We start from the raw sequence: 17,732 nt of genomic DNA, 5'->3' as shown, positions 1-17,732 counted from the left end.
CGGCCTGCCGGGGCAGGAGCTGGCGGAGCCCTGGGCTGCGGGTCCCACGACTCGCCGGGGGCTTTGGAAAAATCGTGTCAGTCTTCTCATCCTGCTTCGGCACGTAGGGACTTGGGGCTCATCAGGAGGGGCGAGATGAAAATGAGAAAAGAATGGAAAACTGGAAGAACAGAGCGTGGTTGTGCAGCTCTGCTCTCCTGGAGGTGGTGTGGGCTCAGCAGACGCTCCCCTGGACCCGGCACAGGCTGCCCCGGGCTCAGCGCTCATCGGGAGCTTTCTGCCGCAAGATCTGTGCCAGCCTGCAGCACAGAGCACCTCAGATTTGCTGGCAGCCCCAGGGACGCCAGGGGCAGGGACTGGTCAGAACAGGGCGAGGGCGGAGGCAGAGACAGAGCTGCCTTCGAAGCTGTGCAGGACTGCTCCCTGCTCTGCGCTCACAGCAGCCTGGCCCAGCACGGGTGTTCAGCGCCTGGCAGTGTTTTCTTGTCCCCTTTCCCTCTGACAGGCTGGTTCTCCTACCACACCCCATGCCTGTGCTGTTCCTTGAAGCATGATTTCAAGGAATATAGGCTCTGGATTTTCTCCTGCTGGTGGGAAGGATTTGCTGGCTGGAGGTGCAGTGAGAGCAGCTGTAGGCTTGACTCTTGCCATCTGTCATGGTGACAGTGAGGAGAGTGTGCTGGAGCACGGGCAGGTGGCTTTCTTTGCCGGAGGGACCACGTGCAGCTATTCTGTGAGACCAGGCTTGAGGTGTTGGTTGTTTTGGGCCAGCCATCTCCCCAGGAAGCTCCATCAGCCAGCAGAGACCCCCTTGGACATCGTGCAACCCTCACAGGCAGGCAGTGGCCATGCTAAAGCAAACCAGCAAACACAGAAGGTGGCACCTCCATCCCCACAGGGAGCAGTGCCACACCACTCAGCTTTTGATGGGGCCCAGGTGTGAGCAGGCTGTACCCTGCTCCTGTCATTTCCCACCTCCTGTCTGGGAAAAAGCAGCCCATGGCCACACAATCCTTCTGGCTGGGAGGAAAGCCTGGGTGAAAAAGGGGCATGGTCCTCCCTCACAGAGAGATGTGGTGGTTGACTCTATGGCTCGGAGAGAGTAAAATGGCCCAAAGCATCACTGGCAAAGGAAATGGTTCAGAGAACACAACCTTGCACTGCTACAAATGCAAAACTTCAGTCCCAGTGTGAGAGGGACTTTCTGAAAATGGCTAAGAAAAGTCTGACCATAAAAAAGTTTTTAAAGTGTGGTTTGTTGAGTTTCTTTTCTTTTTTAGTCAGGACTGAGGAACCAGAACCCCAGCACTTGCACTTCGAGTCAGGGCTGAGCTGCACAAGCCTCTTCAGAGTGGGAAGAGAAATCTCTATGCTCAGGTAGGCATTGAAACAGATAATTTGTGTCAACACCAAGTCCAGGCTGCTTTTGAAACTGTCTCATGACTATGCCTGAGCTTTTAATCCCATCTGAGATATCAATGTGTGCTCAGAAAAAATATAACAAGAATAACAGCAGCTGAGTGTTTGCATGAAGACATCGTTAGGCCCAGATCCTGTTAAAGCCTTTTGTGTGCTGCAGCCATGGCAAGAAGCTCTATTAATTAGCAATGATATTAATAACAATGTGTAAAGCTGATGCTAGATCAAGATCCTTTGGCAGGCAGAAGAGTGATGTGAGCTATGACCAGGCTGAGTAGGGCAGAAGGGGTTATTTTTTTGGTGGTTTTATTCATTAAGGAATTTAAAGTAATGTTTGATGGGGGAAAGTGAGTGCAATTGTGCTGGAGATCATGTTTTCTTTTTTTCTTTTTATCAACATTCTGCCCAGTCTGCCATGGGCTTTCCTCTGACCCTGCTGCTCATATCCTTTTACATTTCCTCTGTCAATTAGGCTAAAATATAAGAAAAAAGGCAGAAGAAGGGCTCTTGTCAATTGGTTTTTCTAGGGTGTTAAAAACTGCCTCATTAAATCTCCCTCTCAAGGCTTTTCAGGATGTTTCTAATTTAACTGTTTTGCATCATCCTGTTCCAAGTTTAATTTCTTCTGGAGGTGAGATGCAGCTACATTTGCCAAATACTGTTTCATCTTATGTGTTAAAACAACCACTGCACCTTCCTTTTTTTTGAAGGATGGGTACTTCTGACATACTCAGGAAGCAAGTCCATAAAACGGTGCTTTTCTTCACTTTTGCTTCCTGGCATTTCCGAGTAGTTGGAGTTCACAGTAAGTGTGTGGAAGCCACAATAGTCTCTAAATTCGCGAAGCGTCACAAAGTTTCCATTTGCATTTTATTTTGGCCCTCACGGCCGCATTAGCACTACACCACGGGCTGATACCCTCTCCTCACACACGCCCACCCTGTTTGTGGCTTGAAGGGATGAGCGCGAGCCCTGCTCCCAAAAGAGGAGTACGTGATGCTGAGCACGTCCTTCGTTCCTGCAGCCCCGGGGCATGTACGCAGGCACCTGGGGAAACGCTGTTTGCAGGGAAGCAGCCTTCCTCACAGATTTTTCTTTGCTCTGCCTTAGCACCCTAAGGAAAGCCGCATGGCAGCCCGAGCTGCCCCTGCGGAGATTGCGGGATGCTGTATCCACTGTACACGTTGTCCTCCTGCAGTGCGGCGGGGTTTCTTTGGAAAATACGTCTGAATTAGCGCCGAGGCCAGTGGTAACAAGAAAATCATTTTTTCCTAGTCTGACGGGATGCCTGTGGGCATACTGAGCTAGCAGAGGAACCGAACGGGCTCATGGAGCAGGGACAGAGCTGCGGTGGCCACGGCAGGGAGGTGGTGATGGTGCTGCAGCCGCAGGCTCGGCGCACAGCCCCTTTCCCTGGCACCCGCTGCTGGGAGGGAAAGGGGAGGGGGTGGCTGTCCCGGGACACCTCCACAGGCCGGGAACACCGCAGGATCGCGGGCGGGCGACGCTGGGCTGGGCCACCACGAGGTGGCAGCCGGAGCCCAGCGATGAGGCAGCCCCAGGTCCGGCCCGGGCGCTCCTGCCCGGCGGCGCCGAGCTCCGTGCGCCGGCGTGGGCAGCCGGGCGGGGGCCGCAGGGGCTGCCACAGTGACCCGAAAAGATTTATTAAAAACAAAAACAAAAAAGCAGGGAGAGCCACAATTATCGAGTAACCAGTATGGTACCGGCAGACTGGGAAAGCCCCTAAAAATCTTGTGAAGTGTGGAAGGAGTTCGTCGTTCTGTGAGAGGACAAGTGTACGGCACACCTGCCGCCCTTCTGCAGCCCTTCCTTCGGCTAACAAATAATGACCTCTCTCCCCGAAGCAGCTGAAAGGCCTTGTGGCCCTTTCCTGGCCCTGCACCGGTTCGTTCAAAAATTGTTTGCGTAACTGCTTCACATATTTGAGATAAAAATCAGAGCAGTTATTTTCCGTTCACTTCTACTGAGATGGATGGGGCAGCTCCTGTTCCAGGTGTTCTGCGTGACTGAGCCATAGGATCACAGGATGCCTTGAGTTGGAAGGGGCCTTAATGATCACCTGCTTAACCCCCTGCCATTAACAGGCACAAACAGGTGCTTCTTTTGGGGTTGGGGTCCCCCCCAACCCCTAGGATACACTTTCTATCCTAAGACACTGTTCCTTTCCCCCACAGAGGCTTTGCTTTTGTGACTGTTCATGAAGGACAGTGGAACAGGAATAACATGAGCTGCTGGAAGCCAGCCTGTTACAGTTTGGGAATGTGTGATCCAGTGTGCATGGCTCATAAATCAGGTCCATAAAATGATCACAGGGAAAAAAACCAAAAAAACCAACCCCAAACCAAACCCCATCCTCTTCCTAGAAGGAACAGCACAGCACTGGGGTAGTGTTTTGCAGGGCTGTTACAGCAGCAGCAGGTAAATTAAACCTGAATCTGGCAGATAAAATAAGTGGGCTGAGCCCTCCAGTGCATCTCCCAAAGGTTCAGGAACAGCAGCCACAGCTTTCCCCCCACCTCTATGTAAGCCCAGGGTGTAGCTAGGGCTTCTTGGGGAGACCAGAGACATCCCTAACCCCACAGGTCAGATCCTCACCCTGAGGGGGCTCGTTGGTTCGTGGGAATAGGAGAGCTGTAACCCTTGGCCCCACTGGAAATGATGGCACACCAGGATGAAGCTTTCCATGCTCCCTGATCCATGATCGGTGGTGACTCACAGCTCTGTGCTCCCTTTGGATGCTGCTCAGTGTCGCTCCAAGGGGCTCATTCTCAAGTGGTATTTTTGCTCAGCATGCAAGTAGTTTAATTTTTAAACCAACCACTGCCCCCAGCTTTACTGAGCAAAGCTTTAAACAAAGCTTTCTTAATTTGTCAGAGCAAGCGGGACGACAGAGCTAAAAGGAACCTTGTCTCATTTCCTCTTCTGCCAGTGAGTAAGAGCTGACCCCAGACAGAGAGACACAGACAGGCAGGGCTGACACGTTGTGAGGGGGGGCTGTGTGGCTGTTCCAAGAGCTGCCCTGCCCCTGCCCCAGACTGCATCAAGGTGTACTGAATACGAACATTTAAGAGCAGGAGCGCTGCTAAAACAAAGTCTGTGTGTGTTACCATGTGACCACCGACCCAACCATTAAACTTCTTCCACACAGCAGTTACTGGATTTTGAACTCCAACAGCCCAAAATAAATCCAGACAAAAAGACATCCATTAATTCCGAAATGTAAATGACTTTATATTACTTTATTAAACAGCCAAATCTAAAGAACAGTAAAAAATATGAAAACATGCATCATTTGGTGTTCTTAAAAAACTGTTGTCCAAAATAAAGACTGTTAGAAAAATTAAACAAGTTTAGCCCCAATATCCCTTCTGCTCTCCACATAAAATGTCTGGTAGTTATAAATACTGTTCCAGCTCCTTTAGCAAAGTTTAACCTTGTGTACATTAGTAATTCTATTACAGGTGGTTGGATTTTTCTTCACATTGCTTCTGTAAATGTGATCAATTTAAAAAAGGCCTTGTTATCAAGCTTAAGGAACTATGGTTTTCCTGTACAGTGAGTATAAATAGGAAGATCCTAGATTTTCCTGCCATTCTAATCAGCACTCCCTTTACTGAAACATTAAAGATTTCAATTAGTATAAAAATATAACCAGAGAATAAATGTCTGAGAAGATTCAGTATTTGAGTGAGTCTTAGTTAATAGACAAATAAAATGCTATTGACTTCCAAATCTGGACACCACTTCTGTACAGCTTCTGCTCTTCCAAGACCCAAGTATCACAGTGCTGCACACTAAGGCACTGCTAATCCTCCTGAAAATTTTACTCTCTATTTACTACAAATAATTTAACATGTAGCTGAACTAACAAGCAGGTGAGGGATGGATGGCTGGGGGACAGTCAAAGCTGCTCACAAGCCACACCAGTGGGCACCTGCTCCTCGAGGAGAGGGGTTTCAAAATGTCTGTACAAGTTGGCAGGAATCCTGCTTTACTGAGCAATGCCTGGTGTGGGAGATCTGCAAAGCAAAGTCACGGGCTTGTTCCTTTTCCCTACACAAACACAAATAACTGGCTTTGTCCCAGGAGAGAACTGTGAGGCAGAGCAAGCTCTTTGGGAAACGTTGGGACTAGAAAGACTGAAGTTATTTTATTGACAGGAATTACTTGGGTTTTTCTAAAGCAGTATCACTACACATTTATCATTTTTATTAAAAAGAAAAAAGTTTTCTTCGTACTTTTTTTTTTAATCTGGCCTCCAATTAAAAGTAAGGCAGAAGTGCTACATCTAAAAATGGTAGGATGTTATAATCAGATTTCTTGCACAAACACAGCCTTGACACAGAGTATATTTGTCCTGTGTGTGCTACCACCTTCCACTCATCTGCTTCAGAAACCTGTAAGCCAAAACTGCATCTTTTGAACTGTGAAGACAACTCTCAAGGCTTTATTTAGCACTTCTCAAGTTTCAGACAGTACAAAACCAGTCTTGCACTACTACTTTTTCCGAATGTCTTACAGCAGCATTTTCTACATGGTTATCTCAGTTCTTTTGTTTGGATTCCTGCAAAGAGAAGGAAACAGGACACCAAATCCAAGCAAGCAGCAGGTACCCAGTGATGCCAGCCCCCCCTTGCCAAGGGAATGTGTCTGAGCACTAAGCACCGTGCAGAGAGCAACAGAGGGACAGAGCAAAAGGGAAAGGAGGCTCAGTGGAAGGAAAGGTAATGCTCCATCTCAGAGTTGGACACAACCTCCAGGACTGATTTATCCTGGGTTGAAATTATACTAACTGAACCAGTGGAACAACTGCTTCCCTCACTTTCTGGAATGAAAGTGCTGCTGCCTGACTGGTTAGCTGCTGTCAGATCGTTACAGGCTAGCATAGGAACAACTCTGTCACAACCTACATTTCAGTACAAATCTTCAGTTGCAAAGTCTTGGAAACGTGACGGAAAACAGCACATCCTGTCAGACACCACACACTGTAATGGCTGAGCTCTGAGCAGACACTCCAGCGTGGTAAACAGCATTTCATGAGCAGAAAGGCCCAACCTGCTGAGCAAACTAAATTTTGTAAGCGAGAGGCTGCTCTGTGCAAAGCAGAATGAGGGGAGGTGGGCTCCTGTTCTGGGCCACACATCAGCTGCCACTGTCACTCGGAAGTGGCTTTTTTCCCTTTCCAGCTCCTTTGTCTTTCCTCCAGTTCAGCTTCAGTGAAGGCGGCTGGGCCCCAGTTTGTGATGAAGTGAGGATTCTTGGAGCCTGGAAGACAGAGAGCAATACTTGAGTAAGGCAATTCTGACAGGGATGTCACACACTAACAGTGCAATGTTCAGGCTGATCCTTGCTTTGTTTTAAACATAAAAGAAACAAACAATAATGATGAAAGAACCAATGTAGTAGGACCTGTAGAGGTAAAGGCTTGAAAGTTACCATCAGCAGTTGTCACAAAGGGTGATACTTATAGGCTGCTGCGAAACCAGTAAGGCACAGGAAAAGGCAGACTTCAATAAATCACCAGATAATGTAAGTACATGAGACAGAATGAACACATATTTTTGTAACTCTTCTGTTGATAACTCACCTGGCTCTATTAATCGAATCAATCCCTCATGATGAGCTACTTTATCTTTCCAACTCTTGGTGTTATTAGCTGCCGTTTCTAACTTCTTCTTAACCTCCTGAAAAAGACACAGCCCGCTTGAAAAGAACAACAACTTAGTCTGTTCATATAAACAGATAAAACACCTTTCAAACCAAAAGCCAGAACCATGCTAATTCGCCCAGCCCTCTGTTTAGTGTGGAACCATCCTAAATAATTATTCACCACCACAACCCCCCCCCAAAAAAAAGGTGTCAAACCAGAATCCCAAAATAACAAGGTTTTACAAGATTCTGTAGCTGTGTAATGAAGACAGTCTTCATTCTTAAGCCTAGACTGGTCTTTTGGGCAATTCCAAATAGAAGGCTAGAATGTTTAATTATTTCTAAAATAATTGTTTTGTGGAATTTTTTGTGGTTTTATATGTCTATTGTATTCAGCCATTCCTTTGGAGTAGTAAACGATGTTTCACACACAAAAAGCCTGAGATGTCACCTAAAAAAAAAGCCAAGTACTAGCCAGAAGCAATCCTGTGATGGTGTGAGATGTAACACCACCCTGGGAAGTTGTAAAGTGGCCACAACTACCCCAGCTGGGCCCTTGCTTGCAGTGAGTGCAGCATTTGTGTTCTGTGCCAGGCAAGACAGCTCCCTGGCTTGTCCTTCAGAGCTCAGCCCATAAACACCCTTCCCTGTTAAATACAAACGCAGCCAGGCTTTCTTTCCTGACCTAAATAAATGCAGGATCAACACCTCTCTAGCCCTGGAAAGTGTACAGCACTTCAGCCTCTGTACTTGCTGGACTCTGGCTCTAATTTCTTCCATGAACACTTACTGACCTTCCCCAAAAACACTCGGTGGAGCAGAGAGTAGGCCTGGCATCTGGGACAGGAGGCACTGCTGCACATTTGAGAATCTGAGCTAATTCCTACCTATCCTTGACATCCATTCAGTACTTAAATACATTTTTGAGGAGTAGGTGCCAACAGTAACACATTGACTTTTCATCTGTAGAAGACAATACCATGCCATGACATCATCAAAGCATTGCAAGAATTACTAACTCAGAAGCAAAATGCACCCAGTTATGGCAGCAGTGGGACTGCACATGAAGGGAGTCTGCAGCAGAAGACAAATGTACAGAGTATTTCAGGATATGACTGAGCTGGCCTGCACGCAAATTAGGACAAAAATAAATAAAAGAGGTTCAAAGGTGTGTCTGAAACAGATCCTCTTCTTCAAATCTATCTACTGGTCTAGAAACCGAGTAAAAACTAGAAAAAAACAGAAACAACCCAACCATCCTACCTCTTATTTTAACTTTTGTGCCATACTAACCCTTAAAGAAACATAATATTGAAGAACTTCAAATTCAGTCAATCTACAGATAAGGATGAGAGGTTGATGACCAGAGCAGCTCACCTCATATTGCTCAAGGGCCTCCTTCCTTTCCAATTCAAGTTGTTTCAGTTGCTGCATAGCCACTTGAAGAGCCTGTTCCTTCATCATTCGCTGGTTTTCCAGCTCTTGCTTCTCTGCTTCTGTCATCTGAATGGTCTGTTGCTGCTGCAAATGCCATTTTTCCAGTTCAGCTCTCTTTGCTGTCTCCTCTTCCAGCAATCTGCAATGGGGATTGTGATGTTAACTGCACTTAAACATAAGTTGTATCTGCGTAGGGAAGCAAAATTAATTTTTTCCTCTTTTTCTTTTTTTAAGGGAAAGAGAATATTGTTTAAAAAAAAAAAAGCTTGGGAAGCAGGGAAAAAGTTATTGTTTGTTGGCTTGCCTTCAGTGTCATGCCAGCAGTGCAAGCAGTCTGGCTGCTACAAAGGGCTATTCAGAAAATGTAGTCAATAATGCAAATACACAGCACAGAGCCCCAGAAGAAACAAGCATGCATAAGTTATCTTCATTGTCTTAGGAGGACTGAATATGTGAAGAAAAAAACCACACTCCACAAAGCCCCTGTGAGGAAGAGGAAACTTAACCCTTTATCATTACAGTTTGAACCTGTGATAAAACACAGCAGAAAGTCGTATTTACAGTTACTGCTCTGTAAAATAAACAACTGAAAAGCCTGTACAGAGAGATCTCAGCTTTTCACGGGCTGATATGCACAACACCTGATGGAAAAATAGCTGCACCTGCTTTTCCAAAATTGCTGAGTTTGCCCTCTGCTAAAGGCTAATCAGACATATTCTAAAAATCATAAATAGCAGCTTCAGCCTTCATATCTTAAGGAAAAATAAAACCTGTCCTGTGTTTGGACTTGAAGGTAGTCCCCCGTTCCAGCAGCATACCCAAGGGGCAAACAGTCATTAGTAGCATGGCACAGGTACTCACTATTGGCAGGGGAGGGGTGGGGAACTGAAAGACTTTTCTACCTGGTCAAAGCCATACCTGGCCTGAAGTTTCCTCACAGTCTCTTCATCTTGACGTGCCTGTTTCTCATCCTCCAATGCTTCCTGTAGCTGTTTATACATTTCTTCCAGTTCACGTACTCTTTGTAAATACTGTTCCAGTTCAGATGATTTCTGAGCAACCTGCTCTTCCATTTTTTGTCTTACCTAGTAGCATAAATTTAGGACACATGAGCTACAATTCGACTCAGGTTTCCAATTTTTAAAGGAATTTCCAGGTTTCCCTCAGGTTATGTTTTCAGAGACAAACCATTTCCTGCTGTCTGCAGAGCAGAACTGATAAAATTGAGGCCAGATCTGCAGATACGGAACTAATAGCATTTAAAAAAAAAATAATAATACAGGCTACTTACATTGCCCTACTTCCTGCAGCACATGATTTTTACAGGGGTTCAAACCTAATTTCAGTCAGCTTGATCTTGTTGCTTAATTTACAGATAAAGTGAAGAAGACAAAGGTTGTAGAGAGGCCAGACACAAAGGTCAGGCTGATTTAATGGCACTATTTTCACTCCCTCCCTTGGCAGCAGTGTATCTCATACACTTACGTCTCTGGATGATGGCACAGGATGGATAAAGGGCTGGAAAACAGCTAAGGAGGTTGGCATGTCCTGCCCCATTGGTCTGCAGCCTGCTCCCCTGCGCTGACCCAAATCCCAGTGACCCAGAAAGGGATTGTATTCAGGAATTCACGCTCAGCCCATCAAGCAGCACTGTGTGCATTAATGTTCTGAGATGTCCCATCACATCCACTTTACTTTTTCTCCTTCTTTTCCCCAGCTAACAGAACAACCTGACAAAGCCCTTGAAGACTGAAAACCAGTTCTTTGGGGAATTCTCAGTGTAGCTGAGTAGTAACAGTATTGTAAAGCAAAAATATTTCTTTTTTTATATTTGTGTGTATAATTGTAAAAGAACACACAGCATAAAAAAGCAATTGTTCTAGGAAGACATAAAATGCATTCTGATTATGCCTGATTCATTTTGCTTATTCATACAGCAAGTACTGGTCTCAGGTTCTCCATCTCTGAAAACTGCAAGGAGAACTTCAGTCTGCATTTATCCTTCAAACAGTCAATTTTTCCCCAATTTTCCAATAGTATTTAACTTTTGAATGCTGTACAAATTGTAGCTGGGCTGTTCCAGTATTTGAATTCACCAGTAAAAATACTTTATTCCTACATCTCAAATAAATGCAACACAGGTGGTGTTCTCCAGCCTCCTGCAAAATGTGCAGAATCCTTTCAGTGGCTGCCTGTGAGGGAAGCCCTTGCTGAACACGACTCCCCATGTGTAATAGCAGCAAAACCCCTCATGCACTACTCACCATTTTTTCTCTCTCCAGCTCCAAACTGAAGCGGTCTTGTAATTCAACTTGAGTCTGAAGTCTTTTCTTCTCCTCCTCAGCAGCACGAGCAGCTGCTGCTTCCAGTTGCTGGAAGACAAGGGTGGGGGGTAGGGGGAAAGAAAAGAAGGAAAAAACCAATTTGGCAAAACTAAATCATTTTGAGGGAATGGAACTTGATTTAACAATTTTTGGTTTTAACAAAAATGGAAGAAGCCTTCAAAATCATGAAGGCACCAGCTTGGGTTTTTTAATGTCTGAGACTATTCTCAGCCTTTAAATATAATTGTCTATCTTGATTGTTTGCAAAATAATTTTAAATTTACCAATGTAAAGGCAATTACCTGACTATCTCCAAGTTTCCTCTGAGTCCTGCTTTGCTCAAGTGATAGAAATCACTGTATTTCTTTCTCTACCTCAATGGGATAGAAAACCATTATGAAAAAACACATTTCAGGCAGGACTGCATAGGACTTCCAATAGGGAAAACATGCCAGCACGCACAGAGTTCATACAGAAACAGAAATGAGAAGCACTGAATTGTCATGGGAAAGCAGAAGTGCCACTAACTTTGGCTAGAATAAGTGATTGTGCCATTGTGAATCATCCCTCTAACATCCCCTAAACTGCCAAGTAAGGTAAATAAAATCCTGGTTGATAATCATCACTTGAAATTAGACGGAACATTAGCTAAGGCCTAAGAAACAGATGCTGGTACCTTTCCACCTTCTTGCATCTTATTTTACTTTTGTTCAATCTTGATTTTGCAAATAAAGACAGTGGTCACAGTTTTTCCTTTCATCAGGATTTCAATCCATGCAAGGTTAGAAATCTTCAATCACTAGCCAAAATTTTACCAATACTGAAAACAATACCATTCTTTCACAAAATTTTCCTAAGAAACTTACTTGATGCTTCTTTCTTAATATGCTGGGCTGTGGAAAATGTTTCCACAGACCTTTAGTAAGGGCAGGGCACAACATAAAAATGACATGGACCTGTTGGACCAAGCCCAGAGGAGGTGACACTGGGACAGTTTGTCCAGAGAAGCTGTGGATACCTCATCCCTGACAGTGTTCAAGGTCAAGCTGGATGGAGCTCTGAGCAACCTGGTCTAGTGGAAGGTGCCTCTGCTCACAGCAGGGGACTGGAACTGGATGATCTTTGAAGACTGTTCCAAACCAAACCATTCTATGATTCTGTAATGCTCCTGAAGGTACCCCATTTAAACCATCCTCCCTCACCAACCTAGACAAACTTATGAGATGCCCCAATGATTAAAACTGCCAAGCTAAAACTTTCACTCTTTTAAGTGCTTGTAACATCACTCTGGTCTGAAATAAATGGGAAGAAGTGAAGGAGAAGGCTCAAGTTTCTGGGTTTATGTTGCAGAACGTAGCACAGAACTGCTCCCCTTTGCAAGGCTTAAATGATGCCAGTGTTTTAGAAGCAGCGCTCCGCCTCTGCCAGGACATTTAAAAGCATGTAATTGTGGTCAAATCCAGGATGCCTATTTAAGTGAAATCTCCTCTAGATTTCCTTCCCCACTCTGAAATTAAACAAACATTGCCAGTACTGAGCTGAGAGGGTGAACGTGCAGAGTCACAGGCAAGGGCAGGTGCCAGGCCAGTGCCAGAGAGCTTAGCAAGAAAATGCTGTTTGTCCACTCAGTATCAGCAACTTCCTGCTTAATCCACCACCAGCTGTTCCTGGCAGGTAGGTTACTGGGAACTGTGCAGGTCAGGGAAAAGCCACAAGTGTTGGAGGGGGAATCAACAGGAACACACCATCCCCAGCAGGTGTTAGATAGCACAGTCTCCAAAGCCCATGCAAGACCCCAAACTGAAACAGAAAGGGTGCACACATTTGGGCATGCTCTCACACAAAGAAAACCTTACCTTTCTGTCAGTTCAATGTGCACATGTCAAAATTCCATTAAAAATATGAAAAAAATCTATTTTAGACATTTTGAAATACTCTACTGCAGGAGCTACGAGAATACAAACCAGTCCCAGAGCACACTTTGGCAGATGCTGCATAAATGGTGGCTCACTGCCATCAGGAGCAAATCAACCTCTAAGCTTCCCAGAACAATCCAGTTTCCTGAAGCATTTACAAAGCTTTTTCCTTGAAGAACATTTTTCTAACTAATCAAACACTCTCAGTTCCTCCAACAATGTACCTCCCCCCTAGTTCCACTTAAGCAAAGTGCAGTAGCTCATGTCAGAGCCTAAGCTACTTTCCTTGAGAAGTCATTTTAACTCAACCCACTTCAAGAGATGCTTCTGGACACAACTCTCTTTAGTTTACCCATTCTAATTTCTATAAAACTCCCTGAAGCCTGTCAACATCCTACTGCTCCTTTGGGGTTGCTCTCATGTTGTCTCCCCCCTAAATATTTTTCCATAAAGTAAACAATGCAGAAATCCAACCTTATGATTTCTGTTAACAGGTACATTACTTACCAGTAGCAGGTAACACAGGCTATCCTTTACTGTCTATTTTGCATTCTGAATCTTAAACACACGGTAGACTACAGGGGCCAAAATTAAATTAAAAAGTGGTTTTCCACTGTCAGACTCCATTGAAGGCACACAGAATAATACCTACATCAGTACTAGTCAGTGCAAGATTAATTTTGGAAAAGACAAATTTCTCCTTGCCACAAATTGTGACAATGACAAGACTTTTAAAAATGCTTTTTTAAAAATTATTTTATTTGCTTTGTAGACTCAAACCCCTTAATACCCTCACAATATTTATAGCTGCAAAGATCACTGAAGATTTTCTAAGGGCTAAAATTAGTAGGTTTTATTTACGAAAAACTCAAGAAATGATGCAGACTTGTCCTAAATGTGAATGCAAAAAACTTATATTAATTTAAGGAGGTAGTAGAGACCTGTAGAGTAAGCACAAAGGAACGTCTGGATGGCTGCAGCAGCAGGGACTCAGCAGCCAAAATGTGAGGCAGCAAGTGGGGAGGGTTTGAATTTGAATATTGGGTTCTAAGCTGTTTTCAAGGTACACTCCACACTAAAAGCTCTCACAGCAAGAAATGCCACATCTTTTTGTTTTAAAGACAGAAATTATAGAAATTACATCCGTGGGAAGAGAACAGTTCCCATAAACAAACAAATCATGTGACAACTTTGGGAAAATATGTAAGAAAATCTTCATGGAAAGCCCCAGGTTTGACAGATGTGTCTGACAGAAAAGGAAAACAAAAAACCCCAAAGCAACTGAAAATATTGGTCTCTCCCATCCCCAGACACAATCCGCAGAGCTGGCAGGTTCTACACCAGCCTGACAATCCCTTGCTCAGTAGAGGGGCCTGAAACAAGTGCAGCTCCTCTGGAGGAGGTTGCTCAATGTGCCTGAACAGGACAGAGATGCCCAGTTACTCTCCAAGAAGCCCAGTTCAACCACAGGGACTGAGCTCCCAATCCCACCTTCCGCACGGTCTCCAGTTCCTTCTGCTTGTTCTCGTTGGCCGCCTGCAGTTCCTTCATCTGCCGCTCCAGCTCCTCCTGCTCAGCCAGCAGCTTCTGGCGCAGCTCCTTCCGTTTCTGGCGCGCTTCTTTGTGGGGAGGAGGGCTCCCCGCCCGCAGCAGGTTCACAGTGCTCTGGATGGCTGGAAGGGACAGGAAGAGAGCACCACTGAAGGGCAATGCTCAACTTTCTGGACAGACTTCATGAATGAATACCTGTGGTGCTGTGCTGTCTGTTGTGTTGGGGATTTAATGTATTTTTAAATCAGAAAGAACTGTTGTCAGTTGTCCTAATTCTCATCAGGCTGGCTGTCAACACGAACCAAAAGTGAGACACTTAGCTCTCAGCATTGGCTACGTGCCACAGGGGTAAGGTCTGGCAATTCCACTGAATTATATCAATTCCAACATTGATTTTAACAGGCCATGGACATATGCATCCCTTATATGCCCAGCTACAAGAAAAAATCCCAAAACTTTGTGATTTCTTACTACCTAGACTCAGTGACTCTAACCAAGAAGTAGGATGTTATCTGTCTTCCCTAGAGCCAACCTTAAACCCTGTATTCTTACAGATATTCCAAGGGAAAACTTTCTCCCAGTAAGACAGTAGCTCTCATTCACTTACATGCCATGAGGAAATATTTAAGACAGCAAAGCTGAGGAGTGGCACATGATTTTGGTATTTTATTCACCTACCATAACCATGAAAAAATACCTCCTTTTGAATCATTTGTCATACACCTGACTTTGGTGCAATGAAACACATGCTGCAGGTAAAGAGGGAAGTGCAAATGAAAGCCCACAGCTCCAAATATTTAACTGGTGCACATTCTTCAATGGCATTGGCAACAACAGCTTTGCAAGGGCTTCTGTCTTGCTCTGCAGATGGATGTACCCATCACACAGCACATATCTGAGAAGGCTCACAGGAGGAATGATTTTACCATGGGAATAGAAGAGCAAGCCCTAACTCCCAGCCTTATTCTCAGCTCACCAAAACATATGGCTTTAAGCAAAACTGTAAAAGCAAAGCCAGTATTTTAATGGCGCCAAAATGAACAAACTTTCCCTTTCTCCCCAAAACCAACAATTTACAAGATTGCTTCCCTTCCCCATTCCTAGAATTACAGCCAAGATAGAAAAAACAACTATTATAATCATTTTAGTTTGGCTATGGCTGCATAAATTGAGGCACCTACATGACAAAAATCAATTTCCCTTACCTGGATCCTTAGTCCTTCCTGAGTCTCAGGCCCCGTAAAGATCCATGTGCCCAAAACACAGACATCAAAAAATCCCAAGACCAAAAATTTCAAATTCGAGTAAAGCACAGCTGTAAGAATTCCACTAACCTTAACTTTCACGTATCTAGACTTTTTGAAACCTCACCTTGAATCCATTCCTGCTTCTTCTTTTTATCAGAGGCACTGATCTCAAAGGTTTTATCAAGACATTTTATGAGAAAAAGGCATTTTTTCCCATCTTTGTCAGGCAAGGCCTACAATGGGTAACAATAAAGATTAGCTTTGCAAACACTGAAATCTAAATTATACAGTCAAGCAGCATCTATGCAGTTTTGCGTCACAGAGCTACAAACACCAGCACTAATAGCCTTTATTAAAAGGATGTTTATGAACTGGTTTTATATAAAACAAAAAAAATCTCTTTTAAAAGATATCAGGAGTCAATCCCCCACAAAAAAGGATTAATTCTTATCTTTAGAGACATACATAGTGTTTGGAGTGGTTTTACCTCTACACAACAGTTGCCATCCAGTATGATGTCTCCCTTCTTGTCCTTTAAATCTTCACTTACATAGTAGGAAATAATATTGGGTTTTAGCACAAACCATCGTTCCATCCAATTTTTCCGTTTGTGACCTTTTTTCAGCATATAGCCCTGTTAAAAGCAACAGATCAGCTGAAATGCCTGGCTTCTGATGAACCATCTGGTCTCTCGGTTATGTAAAGGTGTAAAGACCCACTAGAGCACACAGAAAAGTTACCTCATGGCCCCAAATACTTACAAAGTTAGCCAGTATTTCAGCTATACCTGCCATTTCTGTAATCATATTCCCTAAATACCTACATACTTTTGTCTGACTTCTAACTTCAAAAAAAATCACATCACAGATGAAACTGAAACATCAACATCAATATAAGCTATGAACAAGCCATACAGAAAATACACTCAAAACATTCCAGATTAAGAGGATGAAGGAGTTGGAAAGAAGACCAAGGAACATTTTTCTGTAATGGCTTTCATCTAAACCAGTTTTTGATACATGCAGATGTGCTTGTATTAAAAAAAACCAGAGATATAAAGAAATGTGCTGTGGCATATTTAAGCCAAAGATATCTTCCTCTACAGGTCTGAGGAGAAAGAAAACATTCAGAACAGTTGAAGAAGCGTTTTTGTTTAAAAAACAAACCAAGCCAAACAAAAGCCCAAACCACCCCCTACATATACAGCTTATCTGTGCTCAGCTTTTCTAGCCACTTAAACATGTCCAGAGCCAAGGCCTTGCCTATTCCCATGTGCCATCCCACTCCCTTGCTCCAAACCAGGAATGCACAGAGAAACAGCTTTGTTTGCCATCTCCAGACTCCGGTCTGAGCTCTGGGTGGTTGCAAGGTCATGTGAAGGACTCCTGCAGCTTCAGTCTTTCATGCTTTACACAGTCTAAATCATAGCCAGGGTTTTTTTTCCCTTCCTGACTTACCAAATTTGCTTTCAAAGCCAAGTCAGACTAATACTTTCCCCGCAAATTTCTGCAAAATCTTTACCTATTACTTCAGTATCAGCTGCTTCTCATCTTCCAAGAGCCCACTGAGAGCTCTTGAAAAGCACAAGCTTTTCCACACCAACTATTATCACACGAAGGACACATCTTTCAGAACACTAAATATCACAGATTTAACTATTGCTGCTACCTGCAATAAGCCTTGGAGATCCAGGATGTGTTCAATAAAAACGGTAGCACGACGCTTGGTTGCAAGACCATGCATCATTAATTAATATCTTGAGGCAATTATATGATTACTGCAATAAACAGGATGATTCTGTGAATCAACAAGGTATCAGGATACTGATACAGGGAACTCTGCTCTCCATGGGGCCAGTAACTGTCCCAGATGCCCAGGAGGCGCTGGGCCAAATCCTGACACTATTTTTAAGTGTCAAGGAACCATTCAAAGGCACTCAGACATCCTTGATAAAGAATCCCAGGCTCCAAGAGAGGAAAGAAAGGAGACACAAAACAAAACAAAACAAAAAAATGGTGTGGGGGAAGACACACAATGCAGAATCAAAACTGAAAAGAAATCCAATTTCCTCACAAGTTTCAAGTAGGACTGAACTGACACTGGTTAATTTATTTTCATGGTATCAAACAGCAGAATGACTTCATTTTGCCCTCACTTGACTTTATGTG

General features: G+C 44.1%; 1 protein-coding gene and 1 long non-coding RNA gene across 6 annotated transcripts in view; one reads left to right on the top strand and one right to left on the bottom strand.

Annotated features, from left to right (window-relative positions):
• The window catches only part of LOC104688162, a 62,264-nt gene that overhangs the window by 42,781 nt on the left and 1,751 nt on the right, over positions 1 to 17,732 (top strand). For 3 of the 5 annotated variants that reach the window (XR_002044412.3, XR_002044411.3, XR_002044416.3), the window contains one exon: positions 1,281 to 5,086. This is a non-coding gene — a long non-coding RNA (uncharacterized LOC104688162). Of the gene's footprint in view, positions 1 to 1,280; positions 5,087 to 17,732 lie in introns of those variants that run through there. The other 2 variants (XR_005601978.1, XR_005601977.1) reach the window with 2 other exon arrangements.
• The window catches only part of SWAP70 (switching B cell complex subunit SWAP70), a 35,552-nt gene continuing 22,466 nt past the window's right edge, over positions 4,647 to 17,732 (bottom strand). Inside the window, exons 5-12 of the mRNA XM_039552468.1 lie at positions 16,052 to 16,198; positions 15,689 to 15,797; positions 14,258 to 14,439; positions 10,791 to 10,898; positions 9,445 to 9,611; positions 8,467 to 8,665; positions 7,028 to 7,124; positions 4,647 to 6,705 (exon numbers count right to left, since the gene is read on the bottom strand). Of these exons, the coding sequence (XP_039408402.1) occupies positions 6,596 to 6,705; positions 7,028 to 7,124; positions 8,467 to 8,665; positions 9,445 to 9,611; positions 10,791 to 10,898; positions 14,258 to 14,439; positions 15,689 to 15,797; positions 16,052 to 16,198 (1,119 nt within the window). The 3' untranslated portion in view covers positions 4,647 to 6,595. The remainder of the gene's footprint in view (positions 6,706 to 7,027; positions 7,125 to 8,466; positions 8,666 to 9,444; positions 9,612 to 10,790; positions 10,899 to 14,257; positions 14,440 to 15,688; positions 15,798 to 16,051; positions 16,199 to 17,732) is intronic.

The sequence above is a fragment of the Corvus cornix genome, chromosome 5, assembly GCF_000738735.6.
Source record: "Corvus cornix cornix isolate S_Up_H32 chromosome 5, ASM73873v5, whole genome shotgun sequence".
Classification (NCBI taxonomy): Eukaryota; Metazoa; Chordata; class Aves; order Passeriformes; family Corvidae; genus Corvus; species Corvus cornix.
The sequence above is the reverse complement of the archived record's forward strand: the minus strand, read 5'-3'. Positions and strand labels throughout refer to the sequence as shown.